Here is a 20,679-nt window from a genome sequence, read left to right on the forward strand (position 1 = left end):
TGGTGCTGGCTCGAAGGGCCGAATGGCCTACTCCTGCACCTATTGTCTATTGTCTTTTCATTACTACCATCAAGGAGGAGGTACAGGATCCTGAAGGTGCGCGCGGACACACACACACACACACACACACACACACACACACACACTCACTCAATGTTTAATAAACAGCTTCTTCCCTCCATCATCAAATTTCTGAATGGTCCATGAATCCGTGAAGAGTTGCTTGCTGTTCCTTTTTTTGCACTCGTTTTGATTTTTTGAAACTGATAGATCACTGAATTTCACGACCCGTGAGAGTGGTAGTACATCTGATTCTGACCACGTGACGGCCTCAGGTGTGAGTGACTGAGGTGGGTGCGCAAACTGCTGGCAGCGAATTTAAAATGCCATGTCAACAGGACAGCCTGCTTTCATTTAATGTAATATTTACCCTTCTTGTTTTTTTTTCACTGTTTTTAATGGAGGTCGGGATTGAGGACGTGATTTTAAGTTTAACTCTGTTTGGTTTCAAGTTAGCCCATTGCTTTGCTTTGCTTTTAGTTAGTTGCACGGTGGGTTTTTTTTTTGGGTTTTTTTTTCTTTTTTTTTCCATTGATATATATAAAATTTAGTATACTATTATGTTATCTTGGTTTCTTATGTTTAAATTACATTGTTTGTAGTATTTTTTTGGTATTGATACCTTTTGGAATTTTATTATACTTTAACATTGTATTAATGTTTATATGGCTTACCTTTTTTGTATACTTATTCAATAAAAAGATTTAAAAAGAAAGAAAGGACAGCCTGCTGATTGGTGGAAAGAGGCACGGGGATGTGAGAGAGAGAGAAAGGAACACAGTTCAAGTGTTACCCCAAATTAGAAAATACTCCGCCCATAACTTTGGGTTGTAGACTACCTGGGCGGAACATGATACCTCTAGTCTGCGTTTGGCGTCCCTATGGCAGTGGATGAGGGCAGCAGGTCAGTGTGCGAATGGGAAGAGAAGTTGAAATAACAGCAACTATGGGTATTGTGGACAGAGTGTGGGTGCTCAGCAAAGTGGTCACTTAATTAGTTTGTCTGATATTTACTCTCTTTTGGTGGCTGTGAACTTATTTGCTCACCTGCTTCTTTTTTTAAAAAAACTATTAATGGGATGTTCATAACTTATGTTGTAAGGACTGCTGGAAAATACCCTTTCAATACCTCTTCCATTTCTCATTCTCCGTAAGTACTTCCCCAACCTCCTCCTCTAAGCGCCAATCTTCACTTTGAACTCTTTGGTCCTTTTTATATTCTTTATGAGGTTTTTGTGTTTCTCACTGGTTTACACCTTTTATGTGCTCCTTTTCAAGTTAATACCCTCCTAAACAGTAGGTCAGGCCTCTTTTGTGGAGAGAAACAGGCAGTGGGCATTACAGGCTGAAACCCCTCAACTAGACTGAAAGCCAGAATGCTAATCCAGTTGACGAGTCTCAATCCAAAACAAAAACTGTCCATTTTCCCTCCACAGATGCTGCCTGATCTGCTGAGTACTTCCAGCAGTTTGATTTTTGGCTCAAGATTCCAGCATCTGCAGCCTCTTGTGTTCCAATCTATTTGCCCAGTTCATGTTCACTGATTCTCGTTATTCTTTTTCTTAATTCTCGTGAATTTGAAGAATTTATCCTGAAGCTACATTTAGTTCATGATAATTTGTTTTGATCTATCTTGCTGCTCATTACAATCTCCAAATTGGCATATTCCCTAGCTGATTCCTTAATGTCTGGCTGCGGGAAACGTTCCAGAATGCACTCTGTAACTTCACTCTCATGGCTACCATCTGCTACCTACGTGAAGATTAAAGGTACTCATGATTAATGCATTGCTCTCCCATTGTTTTCTTGATACCCTTATAGATGCTGTGTGACTACATCTTGCGGGCCTGCACGATGTCTTCTTTCCCTTGTTATTTTATTTATTCTGCACAAAGTGAGCGCAGAATCTTCTTCACTTAGACTGTTTCACTCAAATTGCAGTTTTTTTCCCATATCCTGACTAAAAGTCAAATGCCCTGAATACTGTGTTACCAGCTTTGATTATTTTAGTAGGTCTCTGTCATTTCTAACACATCATTCCCATTTACCTCGGTCTGTGTGGTTAGGCCATTGATTTGTTCTCAGCAACACGTACATTCAGATTGAGTTCCTAACTCACTTTCTATACTTTCCCTACATTAACCCTCTCCATTGGCTCTATTTTCTTATTTCCCTGCTCTCCTCTGCCTTACTCTTTGTCTTTCATTTCTATCTTTGCATCCCTTCTTTCCAACCTGCCAAGGTACCTACCCCTATATAGACAGCATCAAAACACAGTCTTTCCCTATTTCTCTGTTCATGTGAGAATAATAAACCAATTACTGAATTTCTGTAATCCTATGCCCCCCTGAGGGTGATAGGGACCAGATTATTGGATGTATTTAGGGTAGGAATAGATAAATAATTGAGGAATTGAGGGTTTTAGGGAACTGGTGCCGAAGAGGAGTTGAGACCAGCGTCAACCATGAATAATGGGGCAGATTTGAGGGACTGCTGGCATACTCCTGCTGCTGTTTTCTTGTTTCCTTGTGAAGTAAGATGGCTGTTTACATTCAGTCTGTTGCGAAAGTGGGGAACTTGCTCTCTCAGCATCTGGATCAGTCCTGTTACTGATCAGCTTTCCTTAGTTGTCTTGCTCTCTGCTCCTGCAAGATTCATAGTTGGTTACCTGCATGTGATGCAGTGATAAACCTGTTTAAAATACCTTACAAACAGAAGCCTGTGGGAGTTGTATCTCCTTGAGCAAAGCCTCAGAATCATTGATAATTTGTCTCCACTCTAGTTCTGAGGTGGTAGCTCTCCTCTACGAGACGGGACCAGAGGGCCCTGGTGGGTTAAGTGTGAGGGTTCATTTGAGAGGTAACACTCTCCTTCTGCTGCCTACACAGGGCTCCTGTATACCTCTGACTCAGGAGCTGGAGGCTCTTGTGCCATCCAAATGCAGTCACAGGCTAGTGATTCCCTGGAATCAGTGAGAATGTGGTACAGTAACTTTGAGGTCAGGAAGTATCTATGAAGGGAAAACAAACCTTTAACTATTTTCCTTTTGACTACTTGACACACTGAGTGATTTGTCTGGATGGTTTGCTGCCTTGCATAGATAACGCCTGACCTGCTGAGTTCATCCATCCTTTTGTGTCTGGTTCTGCAGGTTTCCAGCGCCTGGGTAAACTCTTGTCAGTGATCTCATTCTGAGTTGTATTAAGGAGATGGCAACTGTGATAGTGCACACACAGTACATTCTCCAAACACTGTAACTATGACTGTGCTCTTGCCTTCTATTCTCATTATAACAACTTGTATACTTAACAATCTGTCTGGATGGTCATCATATCCTGATACATAAACCAATTCCAGTCATTAGCCCCTTTCTGCCTGAAGTATGTGTGAAGGTGGGCTTGACACTAAGCACCAAAGACAAAGGTCTCTTACCTTTCAATATCAATAAGCTTGAGTGGATGCAGAGAAAATTCACACAGATGTTGCCCCGGACTTGAGGACCTGAGTTATAGGGATAGGTCGAATAGGTTAGGACTTTATTCCTTAGAGTGCAAGAAGATGAGGGGAGATCTTGTAGAAGTATACAAACTTATGAGGGGATAATGCATGCAGGCTCCCCCCACCCCCCCAAAGGTTGAATGAGACTAGAACTAGAGATCATAGCTTTAAGGTACTACTACCACTACTATTATGTCGACTCAGGCCTAGGGGGCCGGTGTCGGGCACAAAGGTAAGCTTTAAGGTAAAAGGTCAAATATTTAAGGGGAACCTGAGGGGAAACTTCACTCAGAGGGTGGTGTGAATTTGAAACAAACTGTTGAGGAAGTGATAGATGTAATAAGGTTTAAGAGAAGTTTGGTAGTTGGATGAGAGGGACATGGAGGGCTATGGTCTGGGTGCAGGTTGATGGCTCTAGGAAAAAATCCACACTAGGTGGGCCATGGGCCCTGTTTCTTTGCTGTGGTGCTCTGTGACACTGTGGCCAATCTGAGCCACAGCATAACACTGTCACCCTCCTTGCCCCGACAGAAAAGATCCATCGTGAATCCAGTAACAATTAGACATGTGGTTAGTAAATGTAAACTACAGACCAGGCAGAAAGACTCGGGCTGAATGGCCTTCAGCTGATCCTATATTCCAAGAGTCAAGATCTGATATGGTTTTCCCTCGTAACTAAAAGCTCTGCTCAGTATAGTGAAAAATTCCTTGCTAACTATTTAACCTCAGAGTCTCACCTCCATTAATCAAGGGATATATTTTGAAGACTACAAGTTTGGTTTGGCATTTCGTCTTCTTGCTCTGATGTGTTGGATGTTGTGTGTTTGGAAGGAAGTCCCTGACCCACGTCTTTGAGGTACTTCAAGGACTCGTCCTGGCAGTATTTTGCACTCATGTGACAGAAGTACATGCTTGGGGTGGGAGTAAAATCTGGAGCCGATGTAATTGGGTAAAAGTTCTCAAGCTCAGGATGTTCTGTAGTGTTTGAGTTCCTCAGTGTTTTTACCAGCTAAAATATTATGTCTGACAGTTAGTTCAAGGCAAGGACAAATGCGCAAGGAATAACATCTCAGAGAAGAGTTGTTAGGAGACAGAAAAGTAGAACTTATGTTTTACTGAAGAAAACAGGGCAAATTAATCAAATGAAAGATCTTAAAAGGAAGGGGGGATGAAACTTGGCAGAGATCTCTCTCAGGTGGCCCTTTGGTGGAAGTGTGAGCAGCTGGCTGTGTAAGAACATAGACAAGAAGCCAGTCAGCCCTTCAAGACTGTGCACTGCTCAAGGTTGATCTGCAAGCTAAATCACTACCTTTGCTCCGTTAATCCCAATCCCTTTGTCTAACAAATAGTACATTTCCAGCACTTCCTTTCTTTCAGTGGACAGGATTTGCTCTGGTGTTTTCTCCCTCAGGCTGGGTGAGGTTCACCAAACAGAGTCGGGTCTATAAACACTTTCTTTAGAAAAGTAACTTTATTGTGTGACTGCCAATTTCTGAGCACAAAAGGTTTCATCAAAGCTTCCAGTTAGTTTGTTTTTGAGTTGTTTAGCCTTGGCTGGGGCAGCAACTGTTCCTGTGGACTCTCAGAACTTAATAAAATTATTTAGTAACAATAGCAGTAAAACGCAGGGCTGAAATACTTGCAACTGTGTTGAGCTTGAAGAGTGGAGCGATGAATTGCTTTTGGCCAGAGTTGTGTTTGGCAATTTGTTAGCAAGGGAGGACCGGAAGTGCTGGGCATAGAAAGGCCTTGACACCTGCCAACATCCCAGCTGTGGTGCTCCTGAATGAATCTGACTTCCGACCAACAGTTTCAGTTCAGCTCTTTGGCAATCTCAGCATCCAGTCCAGCTCAGAGGTGACTGGGGAGGCCAATATGGGACTGGCAGTCCTTAACTTGACAGGTGGGAATGGGAGAGTTTAGGATGTCCTGTGCTCTTTCCGATATGCCTGTTAGGCTGCTGTGTGTTCCTGTTGGACAGTTTTAAAGCAGGCAATTCTTCCCCACCGTTTGGAGCAGTTACAGGCAGGGATTCCTGTCAATCTGTGAGGACATTATGACTTTTCCAGGAGGTCTTGAGGTCATCCTTGAAAACCTTTCTCTGTCCTTGTGAATTCTCTTCCAGTGGAGGTCAGAGTAAGTGGCTATTTTGGGAATCTGGTATAAATTGGTTTATTATTGTTACATATACCAGGGTACAGCAAAAAAAAACAATTTAGTTTTGCGATCTACCCACGCAGAACATTTCATCACGTTAGTACATTGAGTTAGTAGAAAGGGAAACAATAACCATGCAGAGTGAAGTGTTACAGTTACAGAGAATGTGGAGTGCAAGTAGACAATAATGCAAAAAGCCATAATGAGGTAGATTGTTGAGGTCCAGAGCCCATCTTTTCGTAGGATTGTTCTACTGTCTTATAACAGTGGGTGGGTAGCAGGGTAGAGGTGCCTTGTCAGGGATGTGAGTGATGTGATCTGTCTACTGGAACAGTTTGAGTGGACCAGTGTGCTGGGGACGTTGTCCGGGATGGGATGCTGGGCGTTAGTTCGTCAGGAAACCAGGAAAACAGGAGCAGGAGTAGGCCATTCAGCCCCTCAAGTCAGCCACACCATTCATGGTTCTCTATGCTCGTCTCAGCTCCTCTTCTGAATCAGTTTACCATCGCCCTTAATTTCTTCATCTTTCGAATAATTATGTATCTCCAACTTAGATATATTGAATGATTCAACCTGCACCACCTTCAGGGGTGGGGGGGGGCGGGGGCGGCAGAGAATTCCAGTGATTCAGGGAACAAACTTCAGTTTGGAAAGATCTGCACTTTATTTTGGAGCTGTGACCCCACTTTGTGACTCTGCCACTGGTGAAAACATCCCAACAGCTACCCTATCAAGACACCTCAGCATCTTGTATGTTTGAATAAAGTCACCCCTCATTCTTCCAAACTCCGAGGAACATAGACATGAACTCTCCAGCCTCTGTCCAAAGACCAAACATACCATGCCAGGAACTACCTGATGACTCTCCTTCAGACTGCTTCAAATGCCTCTATATCCTCTCTTGGGTAAAATGTGCATAGTGTAGTCTCAGCAACACCCTGTACAACCTGAACAAAACCTCCTTGTTCATTGCTCCCAACCCCTTTGCGATAAAGGCTACCATGCCATTTGCTATCTTACCTAGTTATAGAGTTCTACAGTGTTGAATCAGGCCCTTCAGCCCACTGGGCTCATGCTGTCCTTTTTACCCTAGGACTATGTGCTTTGATGCCTCTCCTGTTGAAGTATCTGTCTAAATGTGGTAATTGTATATGATTCCAGCTTCTCCTTTGAGAGTGCATTCCAGATGTCAACCATTACCCTGTGCTTAATAAAAAACACAATTACCCTGTTCTACCTATTTTTAAACTCCTTCCTCTCATATTAAACCTACACTGTCTTGTTGGACCTGTTTGCCAACTTTCTGTAGTTCATGTAATAGAACACCTAGAGCCCTCTGCAACTCAGTCATTCACCTGCAATCTCTCTCCACGTTGATAATAATCAGCCATTTGCTCCCTTTTACTACAGTCCATGACCTGACACGTCCCCACCTTAAATTCTATTTGCACGGTTTCCACACAATAACTCAATCTATTGATTGTATATCCTGTTGCAGAATTACAAAGTCCTGATCGGAGTATACGCTTGTATCGCTAACGATTTTGGAAATCTTGCGTTTTGTTTCTCCTCCAGGACATTAATGCAAATAGTGAACAGGTGAGGGCCAAGAGCTGTTTGCAGTGAGGCTTCGCAAGTTACACACCCTCCAGACTGAAAAAGGGCTCATTTATTCTATCTCTGTTTTCAATATGGTGACCAGCGCTCCACACAAAATAGTGTCCAATCCATTCTAACATATTCCCTCAAATACAGTATCTAGGGCTTATAGTTTATGCATCGGCCTCTCATATGGCACTTTCTCAAATGCCTTCTAGAAATCTAAATGCACTACTTCTACAGGCTCCCCTGAATCAACTCTCCCTAGCACGTCCAAAAAGGATTCAAGCAAGGTTTTCAAATGCGGTTTACCTTTCATAAAATCATATTGAGCAGGTTTGATTGTATCTAGATCAGTTATTTTCTTTTTGATTATTGACTCTAGCATCTTGTCAACAACAGACATTAAACTAACTGGCCTTTAGTTCCCCACTTTCTAAAACCCTCCTTTTATGAACAAAGGAGTCACATTGGCCATTTTCCAATCTTCTGGTACCCTCGCAGAGTTTCGCCAGTTTTAGAGAACCTCATAACCAATGGGTCCAATATCTCTGCAGTCACTCCCTTTAAAACCCCTGGGTTGAGTTCATCAGGTCCTGGTGACACAGCTGCCTTTAGTCACCAAGTTTCTTGTTGTAATTGGGATCTTGACAGATTTTCCATGTCAGCGCACATAAAATGCGGGAGGAACTCGGCAGGTCAGGCAGCATCTATGGAAATGAATAGACAGTCGATGCTTTGGGCTGAGACCCTTCATCAGGACTGATTCCTCCTTGTTATTTGTGGTTGGCCTCATCAGCAACAATGACGAAACAGCTTACAGGGGGGAGGTAGAACGATTTGTGGACTGGTGTAAACACAGCAATGTGAGTCTCAATGTGAAGAAGGCTTATGGGGTGATTGTGAGCTTCAGGAAGGTGCGGGGTGACCACTCCCTACTACACATCAGTGGCTTCTCTGTGGGGTGAGTCAGGAGTACCAAGTTTCTTGAGGTGCACAGGTGCTTTCACCTGGTCCCTCGACACAACCTCTTCAGGCAAGCGAGCACAGCAGTGCCTCCACTTCCTGAGGAGGCTGAGGCAAGTGAGGATCCCCCCTCTTCCTTATTCTCACCACATTCTGCTGAAGCACCATGGAGAGTGTCCCGGCCAGCTGCATCACTGTCTGGTACAGGGATTGCAATGCACCAGATTGCAATAGGTAGTGAGGACCACTGAAAGCATCACTGGGTCTCTCACCCACCACTCCCTCCCATTCAGCAGATATATCAGAAGCACTGTAAATGCATTGCCAAAGACCCCTCCCGTCCTTCCTGCAATCTCTTAGGTGGCCTGCTGTAAGGCAGAAGATACCGCAGCATAAGTATCAGATTGTCAGGCCAAGTAACATCTTCGTCTCACAAGCTGCGAGACTTGGTAACACCAGGAGATGTGTGCACCTTTTCTGAGTGCCCTGGGCGCTGGCGGCCTGGTCACATTTTCATCTTTTATTGCTGCCATTTCTCATATTTGTATGACTGTTTGCTTTACTGTAATAGTGCCTGCATCTCACACTTTATGTCAACCCGCCAATCTTCAGACCATGCCACTCAGGGACTTGCGCTGATATTATTTTGTGACTGTATGTGCTGTGCTCGATGGTAACTCTTTGTGCTGTGTGTGACTGTATGTACTGAGATTTCAACCTTGGCCCCAGAGGAACAATGTTTTGTTTAGCTGTATACATGTGTAGGATTAAATGACAATAAACTTGAAACTGAACTTGAATAAGATAGAGGCAGCAAACATATTTCCGCTGGTAAGTGAGACTAGAACTAGGGGACAAAGCCTTAAGATTTGGGTGAAGAGATTTAGGACGGAGATGAAGAGAACTGCTTTTCCCAGAGAGGACAGAATCTGTGGAGTTCTCTGCCCTGAGAAGCAGTAAAAGATACCTCATTAAACATATTTAAGACACAGTTAGATAGATCTTTACATAGCAAAGGAATTAAGGATTATAGGGCAATGCCAGGTAAATGGAGCTGAATCCAAGGCCAGATCAGCCATGGTAGAGCAGACTTGATGGGCCAGAAGGCCTACTCCTGCTATTTCTTATCTTCTTATGTTCTCTCCGATCTGGATGTTTGATGTGGCACCCATCCTGGTGTGCTACCGGAAATGTTTGGTTTAAGCACCGTCACCTTATAGGAAATGCCCTCTTCTTGTTACTACTTCCCAGTCACGAACTTCTACTCTGTGATGACACCCGATGTGGGAAACATTGATTTGTGGTGAGAAGTGACTCAAAATGTGTCAGGAGTCACTGTAGATGGAATAAGGTTTGTGGGAGACATGTGCACTGTCTGGGGCAGGTCATGTTGAGGAAGGAGGGAATCTGCAGAAGGACTTGGACAGATCAGGAGAAAAGCAGATGGAATACAAAGTAGGGAAGTGTATGGCAATACACTTTAGCAGAAGGAATAAGGGTGTAGACTGTTTTCTAAACAAGAAGTAAATTCAGAACTCAGAGGTGCAAAGGGAGTTCTAGTGCAGGATTTCCTAAAGCTTAACTTGCAGGCTGAGTCGGTGGTAAGGAAGACAACTACAATGTTAGCATTCATTTCAAGAGGACTGGAATATAAAATCAAGGATGTAATGCTGAGGCTGTATAAGGCATCGCTCAGATCACATTTGGAGAATTGTGAGCACTTATGGACCCTGCATCTAAGAAAGGATGTGCTGGTTTACTAAGAATGAAAGGGTTAGCATACGAAGAGTGTTCTGGGCCTGTACTCGCTGGAATTCAGAAGAAAAATTGGGGGGAAGGGGAGAGGATCTGATTGAAACCAACTGAATATTGAAAGGTCTAGATTGAGTGGAAGCTGGCTAGTGGTGTACTGCAGTGGTCCCCAACCACCGGGCCGCGGACTGGTACCGGGCCGGAAAGCATGTGCTACTGGGTCGCGAGGAAATGATATGAGTCAGCTGCACCTTTCCTTATTCCCTGTCACGCACTGTTGAACTTGAACAAAGGTTTGCCAACTGTCCCGTATTAGCCGGGACATACTGTATATTGGGCTAAATTGGTTTGTCCCATATGGGGCCACCCTTGTCCTGTATTTCCCCCGCTAAGGTAGAGCATTCCTATGAAACCTTTTGTGCCAAAATGGCGTAAAGCGAAGAAGCAATTACCGTTAATCTATATGGGAAAAATTTTTCGGCGTTCCCAGACCCAAAAAATAACCTACCAAATAACACATAAAACCTAAAATAACACTAACATATAGTAAAAGCAGGAATGATATGATGATTACACAGCCTATATAAAGTAGATATAATGTATGTACAGTGTAGGCGGGAAGATTAAGCCAAAACCGATTTGTGGGAAAAGAAATCGGCACGTATGCGCATGCGCACGTCATATATGTGCATGTCACGCATGCGCACACAGGTGCCCGCGCAAGGCTGCATGGTCATGGTAGTCTTTCTCGGGGTAAACACAAGTGTCCCGTATTTGACTGCTACTCTTGTCCTTTATTTGGGAGTGAGAAAGTTGGCAACCTTTACTGTAAAAGACATGCTGAGGTGAGTTTAACCCTACTTAACACCCCCACCCCCCCTTCCCCCGGGTCGGTCGGTTCGCAAGAATATTGTCAATATTAAACTGGTCTGCGGTGCAAAAAAGGTTGAGGACCCCTGGTGTAATGGCATCCAGACTGATCTTCAAAGAGAGTGGTCCCAAGTTTGAATCTGGCTGGTGGCTTGCATGCTTTCCATCCGTGCTGGGTTGAGCGTTGAACTAGTAACTCGGCCTCGTAAAAACCAGACAAGTGCCTAAGCAATGGCAAGGTTGCTGCCTGATGCGCCACAAGGCGTGGAGAGGAACTCAACAGATAGAGTGGAAGTGAGAGGATGTTCCCAATAATGGGAGAATCTGGGACCAGAGGGCACAGTCTCTGAATACAAGGACGACCCTTTAGAACAGAGGTGAGGAGAAATTTACTTAGCTAGATGATGGTGAATCTGTGGAATTCATTGTCACAGACAGCTGTGAGGGCCAAGTTGTTGGATATATTTAAACTGGAGGCTGATAGGTTCTTAATTAGTAGTGGGATGTCAACGGTTACAGAGACAAGGCAAGAGAATGGGTTTGAGAGAGATAATAGATCAGCCATGATCGAATGATGGAGAGGACTTGATGGTCAGAATTACTTAGTTCTGCTCCTATGTCTTATGATCTGTCTGATTCGGAAGAGCGAAAGAAACTGAGTGATGGTTACTCTTTGCGAGTTACAAAACTTGTGTATTTTTGTGGAGTTTTATCTTGCACCTGGAGGGATTCCCAGTTGCGCAGCTGACGCATCAGTTATGATGGATGCACCGTAACCATTTGAAAATGAAGCTGTGATCTCATCCATCAAAGTACATCTCAGGATCTACCTGCTGAGAAAATATTGTGTTCCGTACTGTAACACCACCTCCAATCGCCAAAGTCCATGCATTCTGAGCCGATTATCGTCAGGCAAGGCAGCAGATTAGAGTCAGTTGACTACGGAGGGGCAGCAAAGAATAGGTTATGTCAATTTCACTTCTTCCCTTAGAGCCTTTGTAGGGGCCTCACAATAGAGCCTTTGTAGGATATGTTTTGAAATCAATAATGAATCATAGGGAACAATATTAATATGGTGCCTTCATTGGCTGTGCCATTGAGTATAAGAGTAGGGAAGTCATTTTGTAGCTATGTAAAACTTTGGTTAGGCTGCTCTAAAAGTGTATTGTGGAGTTGTGGTCAGCCCATTACAGGAAGGGTTTGGAAAGGGTGACCAAGATGCTCTCTGGATGAGAGACGATGAGTAATAAGAGGCCGGGCTAATTTGGGTTGTTATCACTGTAATGCCAGAGGCTGAGGGTTAGGGATCAGATGGAAGTTTATAAAATTATGGGAGGGTGGACAGTCAGGATCTTTTCCCGGGGTAGAAATTTCAGATACCAGATGACATGCATTTAATGTGAGGGAAGGGAAAAAGTTTAAAGGTGTCTGGGACAAGTATTTTTACAGAATGTTGGGTGCCTGGAAAAGGCTGTCAGGGGTTGTGGTGGAAGCAGATCTGATAGTGGCGTATAAGACGCTTTCAGACACGTGAATGTGCAGGGTATGGAGGGATCCAGATCATAGACAGGCAGAACAGATCTAGTTTAATTTGTCATGATGTTCAGCACAGATACTGAGGGCCAAAGGACCTACACAACATCTGGACTTCCCAAAAGCTCCCCAACCAATGAATTACTTTCACAGTTGGTGAAATGTGCCAGGAAATTTTAATACTTGGGACTCTGAGTCCATTCTCATTGTCCACTGCCTTCTGGAAAACAGGGCCCAGGTGGGTACCTGGGTCCCCCCTACTGCAGGGTCTCAGCCCATAATGTCGACTGTACTTTTCTCCATAGATGCTGCCTGGTCTGCTAAGCCCCTCCAGCATTTTGTGTGGGTTACCTCCTGGGATGTTGCACCCCGACCGTGAAGATTTCCTGCAGTGTGTTCTTCGCGGGACCTCCTTCCCTCTGGCACCAGACAGGTGTCCATCTTTGAACCTGGGCAGTGGCTCAGTGAAGTGAAAACCCCAGGGTGTTTGGGAATATCTACGGAGGCCAGGAGTGGAATGCTAAACCGAGTGACAGGCTTCAGTAACCCTCAGAGCAGACACGATCTTCTGTCTGACAGCACTCCGTCTGCCTTCCTGCACGTCCCTCCACCACTGAGTGACCTTGCTTTTTGACATTTCCGACACTGACGGAGGCAGTTCGGCCCATCAATTCCTATTTGACTCCCAGAGGAGCAATCTCCTTTGTCGCACTCCTCCTCTTTAACTTCCCTGTAGGCTACTCTCTTTCACACACCCCCAACTCTCCGTTAATTCCTCTGCCAGTTACTTACACCAAGAGATAATGTATGTACAGTGGCCAGTTGACTTCTGGATGAGGGGGGTAGTGGAGCACCTGTGGAAAACTCAGGCGGTCCCAGGCAGAACGTGCCAACTCCACATGGACAGCACCTGAGGCCAGGATCAGATCTGGGTTGCACCCTCGTGACAATTTTGAATTCCCCTCCCACCCCCAGATCCTCAAGACCTCCCTCCTTGAAGTTTTCCAAATGTTCATCCTGTGGTAGTGTCCCCTGCAGTGTCTGACAGGGCGGGCCTTAACCCAGCTACATAACTTCCAGATGAAGTTTAGGGGCGTGTCCGCTGCAGTGAGAGAGAATCTGCTCAAAACTATCCAGGCAAACCTGTCAACAGGCAGATCGTTTCAAGAAGGAATTTAACGTGATGTAGAATCTAACTACATGCCTCAGGGGTAAGAGCTTTACTTAGCCACAAAGGTCATGGATAATTCAAGAGATAAGGGAAAGTAAAAAGCTAAAAAAAAGGTCAAAATGGACCCTGGTGCCTGAGAATGATGCAGAAAATAGAAGGCAACATGGGAAGAAAACTGGACTGGAATTGTTCCGGTGCATGGATGGTGTTTGCAACACCGGGTTCACCCAACCCCAAAACAATTTGCGATCAGACGATCGAGCAACACACATCAAAGTTGCTGGTGAACGCAGCAGGCCAGGCAGCATCTCTAGGAAGAGGTACAGTCGACGTTTCAGGCCGAGACCCTACGTTAGGACTAACTGAAGGAAGAGCTATTAAGAGATGATACTTTGTTTTGAAAGCATACGCCAGTCTCTCCAGTAGTATGTCTGGAGTTGCACGTTTGCTGGGTGAACTGCAGGAGGAGGTCATGAAATTGTCATGGGGAAGGGCATCAGACCTTGGAAATCTCGCTCAGAGGCAGCTATGGGACAGCATTGTAAAAGGTGGCAAGATATTGTTGGTTTGTATGGCTTCATATGGTAAAGAAGGGACTGACACAATCAGAATGTTAAATCTTAGTTGTGGGAATGTCCTTATACAAAATTGCTACTTGTACCATTGCCTGGAGATAGAGGGGAAATTTGGAAATTTGGCACATCGCTCCTGTGTGTGTGTGTGTGTGTGTGTGTGTCCACTTCCAATTTCCCGTCCCCACTCAATATTCTCTGCAGGTGGAGCTCGTCTCATTACGAAGTGAGGAATAATCAGTGAGGCAAGTTCTCAGAGAGAGCTCCAGGTGACAAGAAATAAAGGGCTGTTATCATTGATAGACTAAACAATGAAGCTGCAGAAATCATGACCTTCAAAGCACGCTGGGTGGCAGATGCTGTGTGCGGCACATGAAGGTCAGAAGGGAGACTCTTCGATTCCTGGCTTGCTGGTGATCGCGGGTCAGTGTGCTCCTGGTGACTGTCACATAACAGCCGTGTTCTCTGTCTGGGGAGGCCAGGCTCCTTGGGAGGGTGGACGACTGTTGCGATGCCTGACCCGTGACGTTACTGCACAAGTGTCTGATGCTGAGCAGAGGTCAGGCACCCTGGCAAGAAATGTAATGTTGCAACAATTGCAATTTCATCTGGAAATAATGATTTTATTTTGTTCACCTTTTTATAGGTGTATAAAATCATGAGGGGGATAGAGCTGTAGATTCATAGCGTTATTGCACAGAAACAGGCCCTTTGACCCATCTAGTCAATATCAAACTGATCTTCTGCCTCATCCATCCCATAGCTCTCCACACTCCTCTCATCCACGTACTGATCCAAACCTCCCTTACATGTTACAGCTGAACCCGCATCCACCACTTCTGATGGAAACCTTATTCCACACTTGCACCATCGTCTGACTTCTTCCCCTCAAAAATTTCACCTTTCACACTAAACCTTTAGTTCTAGTCTTGCCTGACCTAGGGGAGAAAGCCTGTGTACACGCACCTGAGGTATACCCCTTATTGTTTTGTATACCTCTGTGCGATCTCCCCCAGCCTCCTGTGCTCCAGGGAATGAAGTCCTGACCTATTCAACCTTTCCCTCAAGACCTGGCCGCATCCGTGCAAAATGTTCCCCTCACCCTTTCAAGCTTATCCTGAGCTGCAAACACGAGGAAATCTGCAGATGCTGGAATTTCAAGCAACACACATAAAAGTTGCTGGTGAATGCAGCAGGCCAGGCAGCATCTCCAGGAAGAGGTACAGTCAACGTTTCGGGCCGAGACGTTCCAGTCCTGACGAAAGGTCTTGGTCCGAAATGTCGAATGTACCTCTACCTAGAGATGCTGCCTGGCCTGCTGCGTTCACCAGCAACTTTGATGTGTGTTCCTTGATCATGAACTGAGTGGATGTTCACAGTGTTTTCCCAGGAAAGGTACTTAAAAGCCAGAGGGCATACGCTTAAGGTGAAAGGGGAAAGATTTAAAGGGCAATTGAGGGGCAACTTCTTTATGCAGAGGGTGGTGCGCAAATGGAATGAACTGCTGGAAAAAGTGGGTTGAGGTGGGAACACAACAAGATTTACAGAACCCTTGCACAGGTACATAGGAAGGAAAGGTTTGGGCAAAATAGGATTAGTTTAGATGAGCATTTTGGACAGTATGGAGGAGTTGGGCTGGAAGGCCTGTTCAATACAGTGTGGAATGTATGACACTCTAATGGCTGGCATTATCTGCTTGATGTAAAAATGCTTGTAAAAAGTACTCATACAATTCCCTACCCTGTATTCCATCTGCCACATATAACCATATAACAATTAGAGCATGGAAACAGGCCATCTCGGCCCTTCTAGTCCGTGCCGAACTCTTACTCTCACCTAGTCCCACCGACCTGCACTCAGCCCATAACCCTCCATTCCTTTCCTGTCCATATATCTATCTTTGTCCATTTTCCTAAATCTGCCTAGGTCCTTTTGGGCACACATATACAAAGAAGGTGTAAAATCATACTTGCAAGGGATTGTAAAATCAACATTTAAACAGCTTTAGGTACGGAAAGCAGATCCGGGTTGAGGGCTTTGTGGTTCCCTGAGTGGAGAACTCTTAAGTGAAAGAGAGCGGAATGTCAGGTATTCGAGGAAATCTAGTATTGAATCTGGGACACAATCTCACTGAAAATTAATGTAGGCGGCGTTACAGGGATGAAGAAAGTGGCAAGTCCTGGCCGCCCAATAGCTTCCAACCCAGGGTTTTAAAGGAGTAGGTGAGGACATTACAGATGCCCTACTGATTTGGGAAACCTTTCATTTAGGTTAAAAGACTGCACAAAGGATTCTGTTACTTAAGGACGGTGGGAGGGGAAGCTTTGGAAAATTGCACTCGAATGTTTCTTAATCATTTTCAGATTACCATGGGTGGGCGGGGAAGTGGAGATGAGGTTAGAATTAAATCAGCCATGATCATGTTGAATATTGAAGGACCACGAGCTTCTCAGGAGGAGATCATTAGCTCTAGCAAGCGCTGTAACATCTCCCTCATTCATCGGGTTGGTGAGTTGTTAAGGATGAGTACAATCATCTGTAAGAAGTAAAAGATAAAAAAGCATAGATCAGGTGGATAAGTAAGAAACTATGTCTAAGACCAGGGAGCATGGGTTTAAGGTGAGGAGCTGGCGGTTTAGAGAGGATCTGATGAAGAATTTTGTCTAAGGGGATAGTGGAGGCAGATCCACTCACAGCATTTACGAAGCAACTGGTAGCAGCTTTATCACTTACTGGCACTGCACTTTTCAGTAGCTTTTACACTTTATTGTGCATTGTTATTTTTACCTTGTTCTACCTCAATGTAGGGTGTAATGATTTTATATGTATAAACCGTATGAATGTCAAGCATTTCATTCTCGGCTATTACCAACCACACGCTTACAGCAGACAGGCCAACCAGGCCGTCAGAGCGTGCAGAGGAAACTCGCGGTGTTACAGTGCAAACTCCAGACAGTAGTGCCTGAGGTCAGGGTTGAACCAGAATTCCTGAAACTGTGAAGCAACAATACCATTGCTGCTTCTAGTCACAAACAAGAGAAATGCTGGAAATCCAAGCAACACACACAGACAGACAGACAGACAGACAGACAGACACACACACACACACACACACACACACACACACAATGCTGGAGGAACTCAGCAGGCCAGGCAGCATTTATGGAGAAGAATACAGTCGACGTTCCAGGCCGAGACTCCTCATCAGGACTTTGTGTGTGTTGTGGCTTTTAATCATTGTGTTTGCATGAAGGTATCACTGGCCAGCCAGCCAGCATTTCTCCCCTTCTCCTTGTCAAACACCGCCCCCACCAACTCCCAGCCCTCACTAAGGAGGGTTGATAGTACAGGCGAGTAAGTGCGGTATGATTTTGCTGTTGCCCAACTGCCCAAGACTACTTGGATCTGATTTGTTCTGTCCAAACCTTTGACACAGTGCAGTAGATGCTGCCCGGGTGTGTGGGTAGGACTTTGAATACACAGGGACTCTCCAGCTCCAGATAGTGAGGCTGTTGGTTTTACCAGATCCCGCTGGGGGAGAGCCGGCCTGATAAGCGGTGTAGATACAGCAAGTTGGATGCTCTCGATCTTTTTCCCCGGACAGGAGAAGCTAAAATTAGAGGGCCTCGGTTGAAGATAAAATTTAAAGGGGTCGTGTGAGGGTCAGCTTCATAAATTGGGTGGCGAGTATGTACAAACGCAAGTAGGATGAGCTCAGGTAAGCAACGTGGTCGGCATGGAGGCGTTGGGCCGAAGGGCCTGCTCCTTTGCATGGACTCTGGAAAATCCACGCACTTGAGGCCACAGCCATCTCCTCTCCGCTCTGCTCCCTCCGTGCGGCGGTTCCCGCGCACACGACCTTCGTGGTCGCCCCGCTGGAAATACCTGAACGTTAAACATCTAATTTAAATTAAGATGCCGCGATGTTTTCAGGTGTCGTGTAAGAATTTCCTGCTCAGAGCAATGGTTGGTCCACGCAACTGTAAAAATAACGTTTCACCGCAGTCAGTTGTGCGGAGTTGCAGGGTCTGTGGAGGAGCAGGCTAAAGGTCCCGTGGACAGAACCAGGACATGGTGTTCTGGGGAGGAGGGAGTGGTTGGGTCGGGGACAGTCAGAGTCTTGAGGATTTCGGAAAGGAACTGGGTGGGATTGGAGGAGAAATGACAAGGGTTCTGGTGAAGGGCGATGGGATAGAAGGAGTGCTGACAGACTTGGGCTGAGTGGCCTCCTACCGGGTAACAATTCCATGGTGTTGCTGAGCCTCTGGCCGATGGATGCCGAGGTCAGTCTCACGTCCCGACCTTAGACGCCAGCTCTGCACCAGGCCTCGGTTCATGCCCCGCAGGGATGCCTGTCAGCTGGGCGACGTCCGTCTACCGTTTATTTAATTTTGGGGAAAAAACACTAATTATTCAGTTTCTGGAGTATTTTTATCGCTGTTTGGCAGCCAGCCTGCAATGACAGTTTGAAGAGGACAGTAATTAGCGAACTAAATTTATAGATGACCTGTGCCTGATATTTCCAAAATAAAAAAAATACAGTCCAAATTTAAACACAGACGGTCCGAATGTATTTTATGATTTATTCAGAATATTAATGCCAAGGCACGGAGATCTGGACAGTGTCTTTCTCGGGATTCTGTTGCAATCTAAGCCGCAGCCCTCGACAGGACCAGCCATCTTTCCGTGTGCAATGGGCGCAGACCCCTGCAGTTTGATTGAGGGGAGGAGGGGTTGCCTCCCGTGCGAGTGGGGTTCGGGGGCGGGGGTGGTCTGTGGGGAGAGGTAGGTGGGTGGGTGGGTGCTGGGGCAGATGCGCCTGTGGGACGCTCCGGGATCCGCGGGGCACAGGCAGCGGTGGGAGGAGCCGGCGAGTGTCAGCAGCGGACCGCTGGAAGGAAGCGAGCTGCATGTTTCACGTTTAACCACATCCGCGGCTGAAGCAGCAACGCAGATTCGCTCAGTCGGACACCAAGCCGTGTTGCTGGAGTTCCCCTCCATTTTGGGAGAGGCAGGCAGGCAGGCAGGCAGGCGGGCGGGCAGGCAGCCGGCCGGGGAGCTGCAGGCTGTCACCGATGGCGTTCAGTCCGTGGCAGATCCTGTCTCCCATCCAGTGGGCGAAGTGGACCTGGACAGCAGTGCGGGGCGGTGCTGGGGAGGATGGGGAGGACCAGGAGCAGGAACCCAGTGATGGGGGCGACGCGGAGCCCGCCGTGAGGAGGGGTAGTTTCAGGCAAGTTGCTGCTCTGGAGATGTGGGTGTATCTCTACAGTATAGGGGTGTGTGTGTGTGTGTGTGGTGTGCATTGTGCCTGTGTGAATGGTCAATGGTGTTGATGTATGTGGGTCTGTGGTGTGTCATGTGTATTATGTATATGGATGTATGTATGTGGGGGAGTGTGTTTGGGTGGGGTGTGTACCTACAATATTGTATGTTGGTTTGTATGGCTTGGGGCATATGGAATGTGTGGGATGACTATATAGTGTTTATTGTGTATGGCCTGGTTGTGTGTGTGTGTGTGTGTGTGTGTGTGTGTGTGTGTGTGGGAGAGAGAGAGAGAGAGCATGTGGTGTGAATATTGTGTGCATGAGTTTGTGTATATGTGAGTGTGCCTGTGCAAGAATGTGTGTGTGTATGGTAATGCGTGTTCACATGATGAATGTGCTTGTGTGCACATGGTGAGTGTGTATAGTGATTGTGTGGGTGTGTGTATGGTGAATGTTCATGTGTGTGCAGCGAGTGTGCATTTGATGTGTGTATTAATGGTGAGTGTGTGTACAGTGTGTGTGCACATGGTGAATGTGTGTGTGCACATCAGGTGTGTATATGGTGTGTGTGTACAGTGCTTGTGTATAGTAATTGTGTGGGTGTGTGTATGGTGCTCATATGTGCACAGCGAGTGCTTATAGTGTGTGTCTATAGTGCGTATGCACACGGTGAATGTGTTTGTGCAAGAGAGTGTGTATATGGTGTGTGTGTGTATATGGTGCATGTGTACATGGAAATGTATTTGTATGCACATAGTGAGGGTGTGTATGGTGAATGTGTTCGTGTGGGCACAGTGAGTGTGTATAGAGAATGTATTTGTGTGGGCACAGTGAGTGTGTATGGTGAATGTATTCCTGTGGGCACAGTGGAATGTGTGTATGGTGAATGTGTTCGTGTGGGCATAGTGAGTGTGTATGGTGAATGTATTCGTGTGGGCACAGTGAGTGTGTGTATGGTGAATGTATTCCTGTGGGCACAGTGGAGTGTGTGTATGGTGAATGTGTTCGTGTGGGCACAGTGAGTGTGTATGGTGAATGTATTCGTGTGGGCACAGTGGGGTGTGTGTATGGTGAATGTATTTGTGTGGGCACAGCGAGTGTGTGTATGGTGAATGTATTTGTGTGGGTGCAGTGGAGTGTGTGTATGGTGAATGTGTTCGTGGGCACAGTGAGTGTGTGTATGGTGAATGTATTCGTGTGGGCACAGTGGAGTGTGTGTATGGTGAATGTGTTC

General features: G+C 45.8%; 1 protein-coding gene across 6 annotated transcripts in view; it reads left to right on the forward strand.

The window, feature by feature from the left end:
* The window catches only part of tacc1 (transforming, acidic coiled-coil containing protein 1), a 219,412-nt gene that overhangs the window by 69,356 nt on the left and 129,377 nt on the right, over positions 1-20,679 (forward strand). Inside the window, exon 1 of one of the 6 annotated variants that reach the window (XM_063056902.1) lies at positions 19,002-19,411. The exons of 4 other annotated variants lie outside the window; for them this stretch is intronic. In XM_063056902.1, coding sequence (XP_062912972.1) covers positions 19,254-19,411 — 158 coding nt within the window. In that variant the 5' untranslated portion in view covers positions 19,002-19,253. Of the gene's footprint in view, positions 1-19,001; positions 19,412-20,679 lie in introns of those variants that run through there. One more of the 6 variants, XM_063056906.1, reaches the window with a different exon arrangement.

This window comes from Mobula hypostoma, chromosome 8 (assembly GCF_963921235.1).
Source record: "Mobula hypostoma chromosome 8, sMobHyp1.1, whole genome shotgun sequence".
NCBI lineage: Eukaryota > Metazoa > Chordata > Chondrichthyes > Myliobatiformes > Myliobatidae > Mobula > Mobula hypostoma.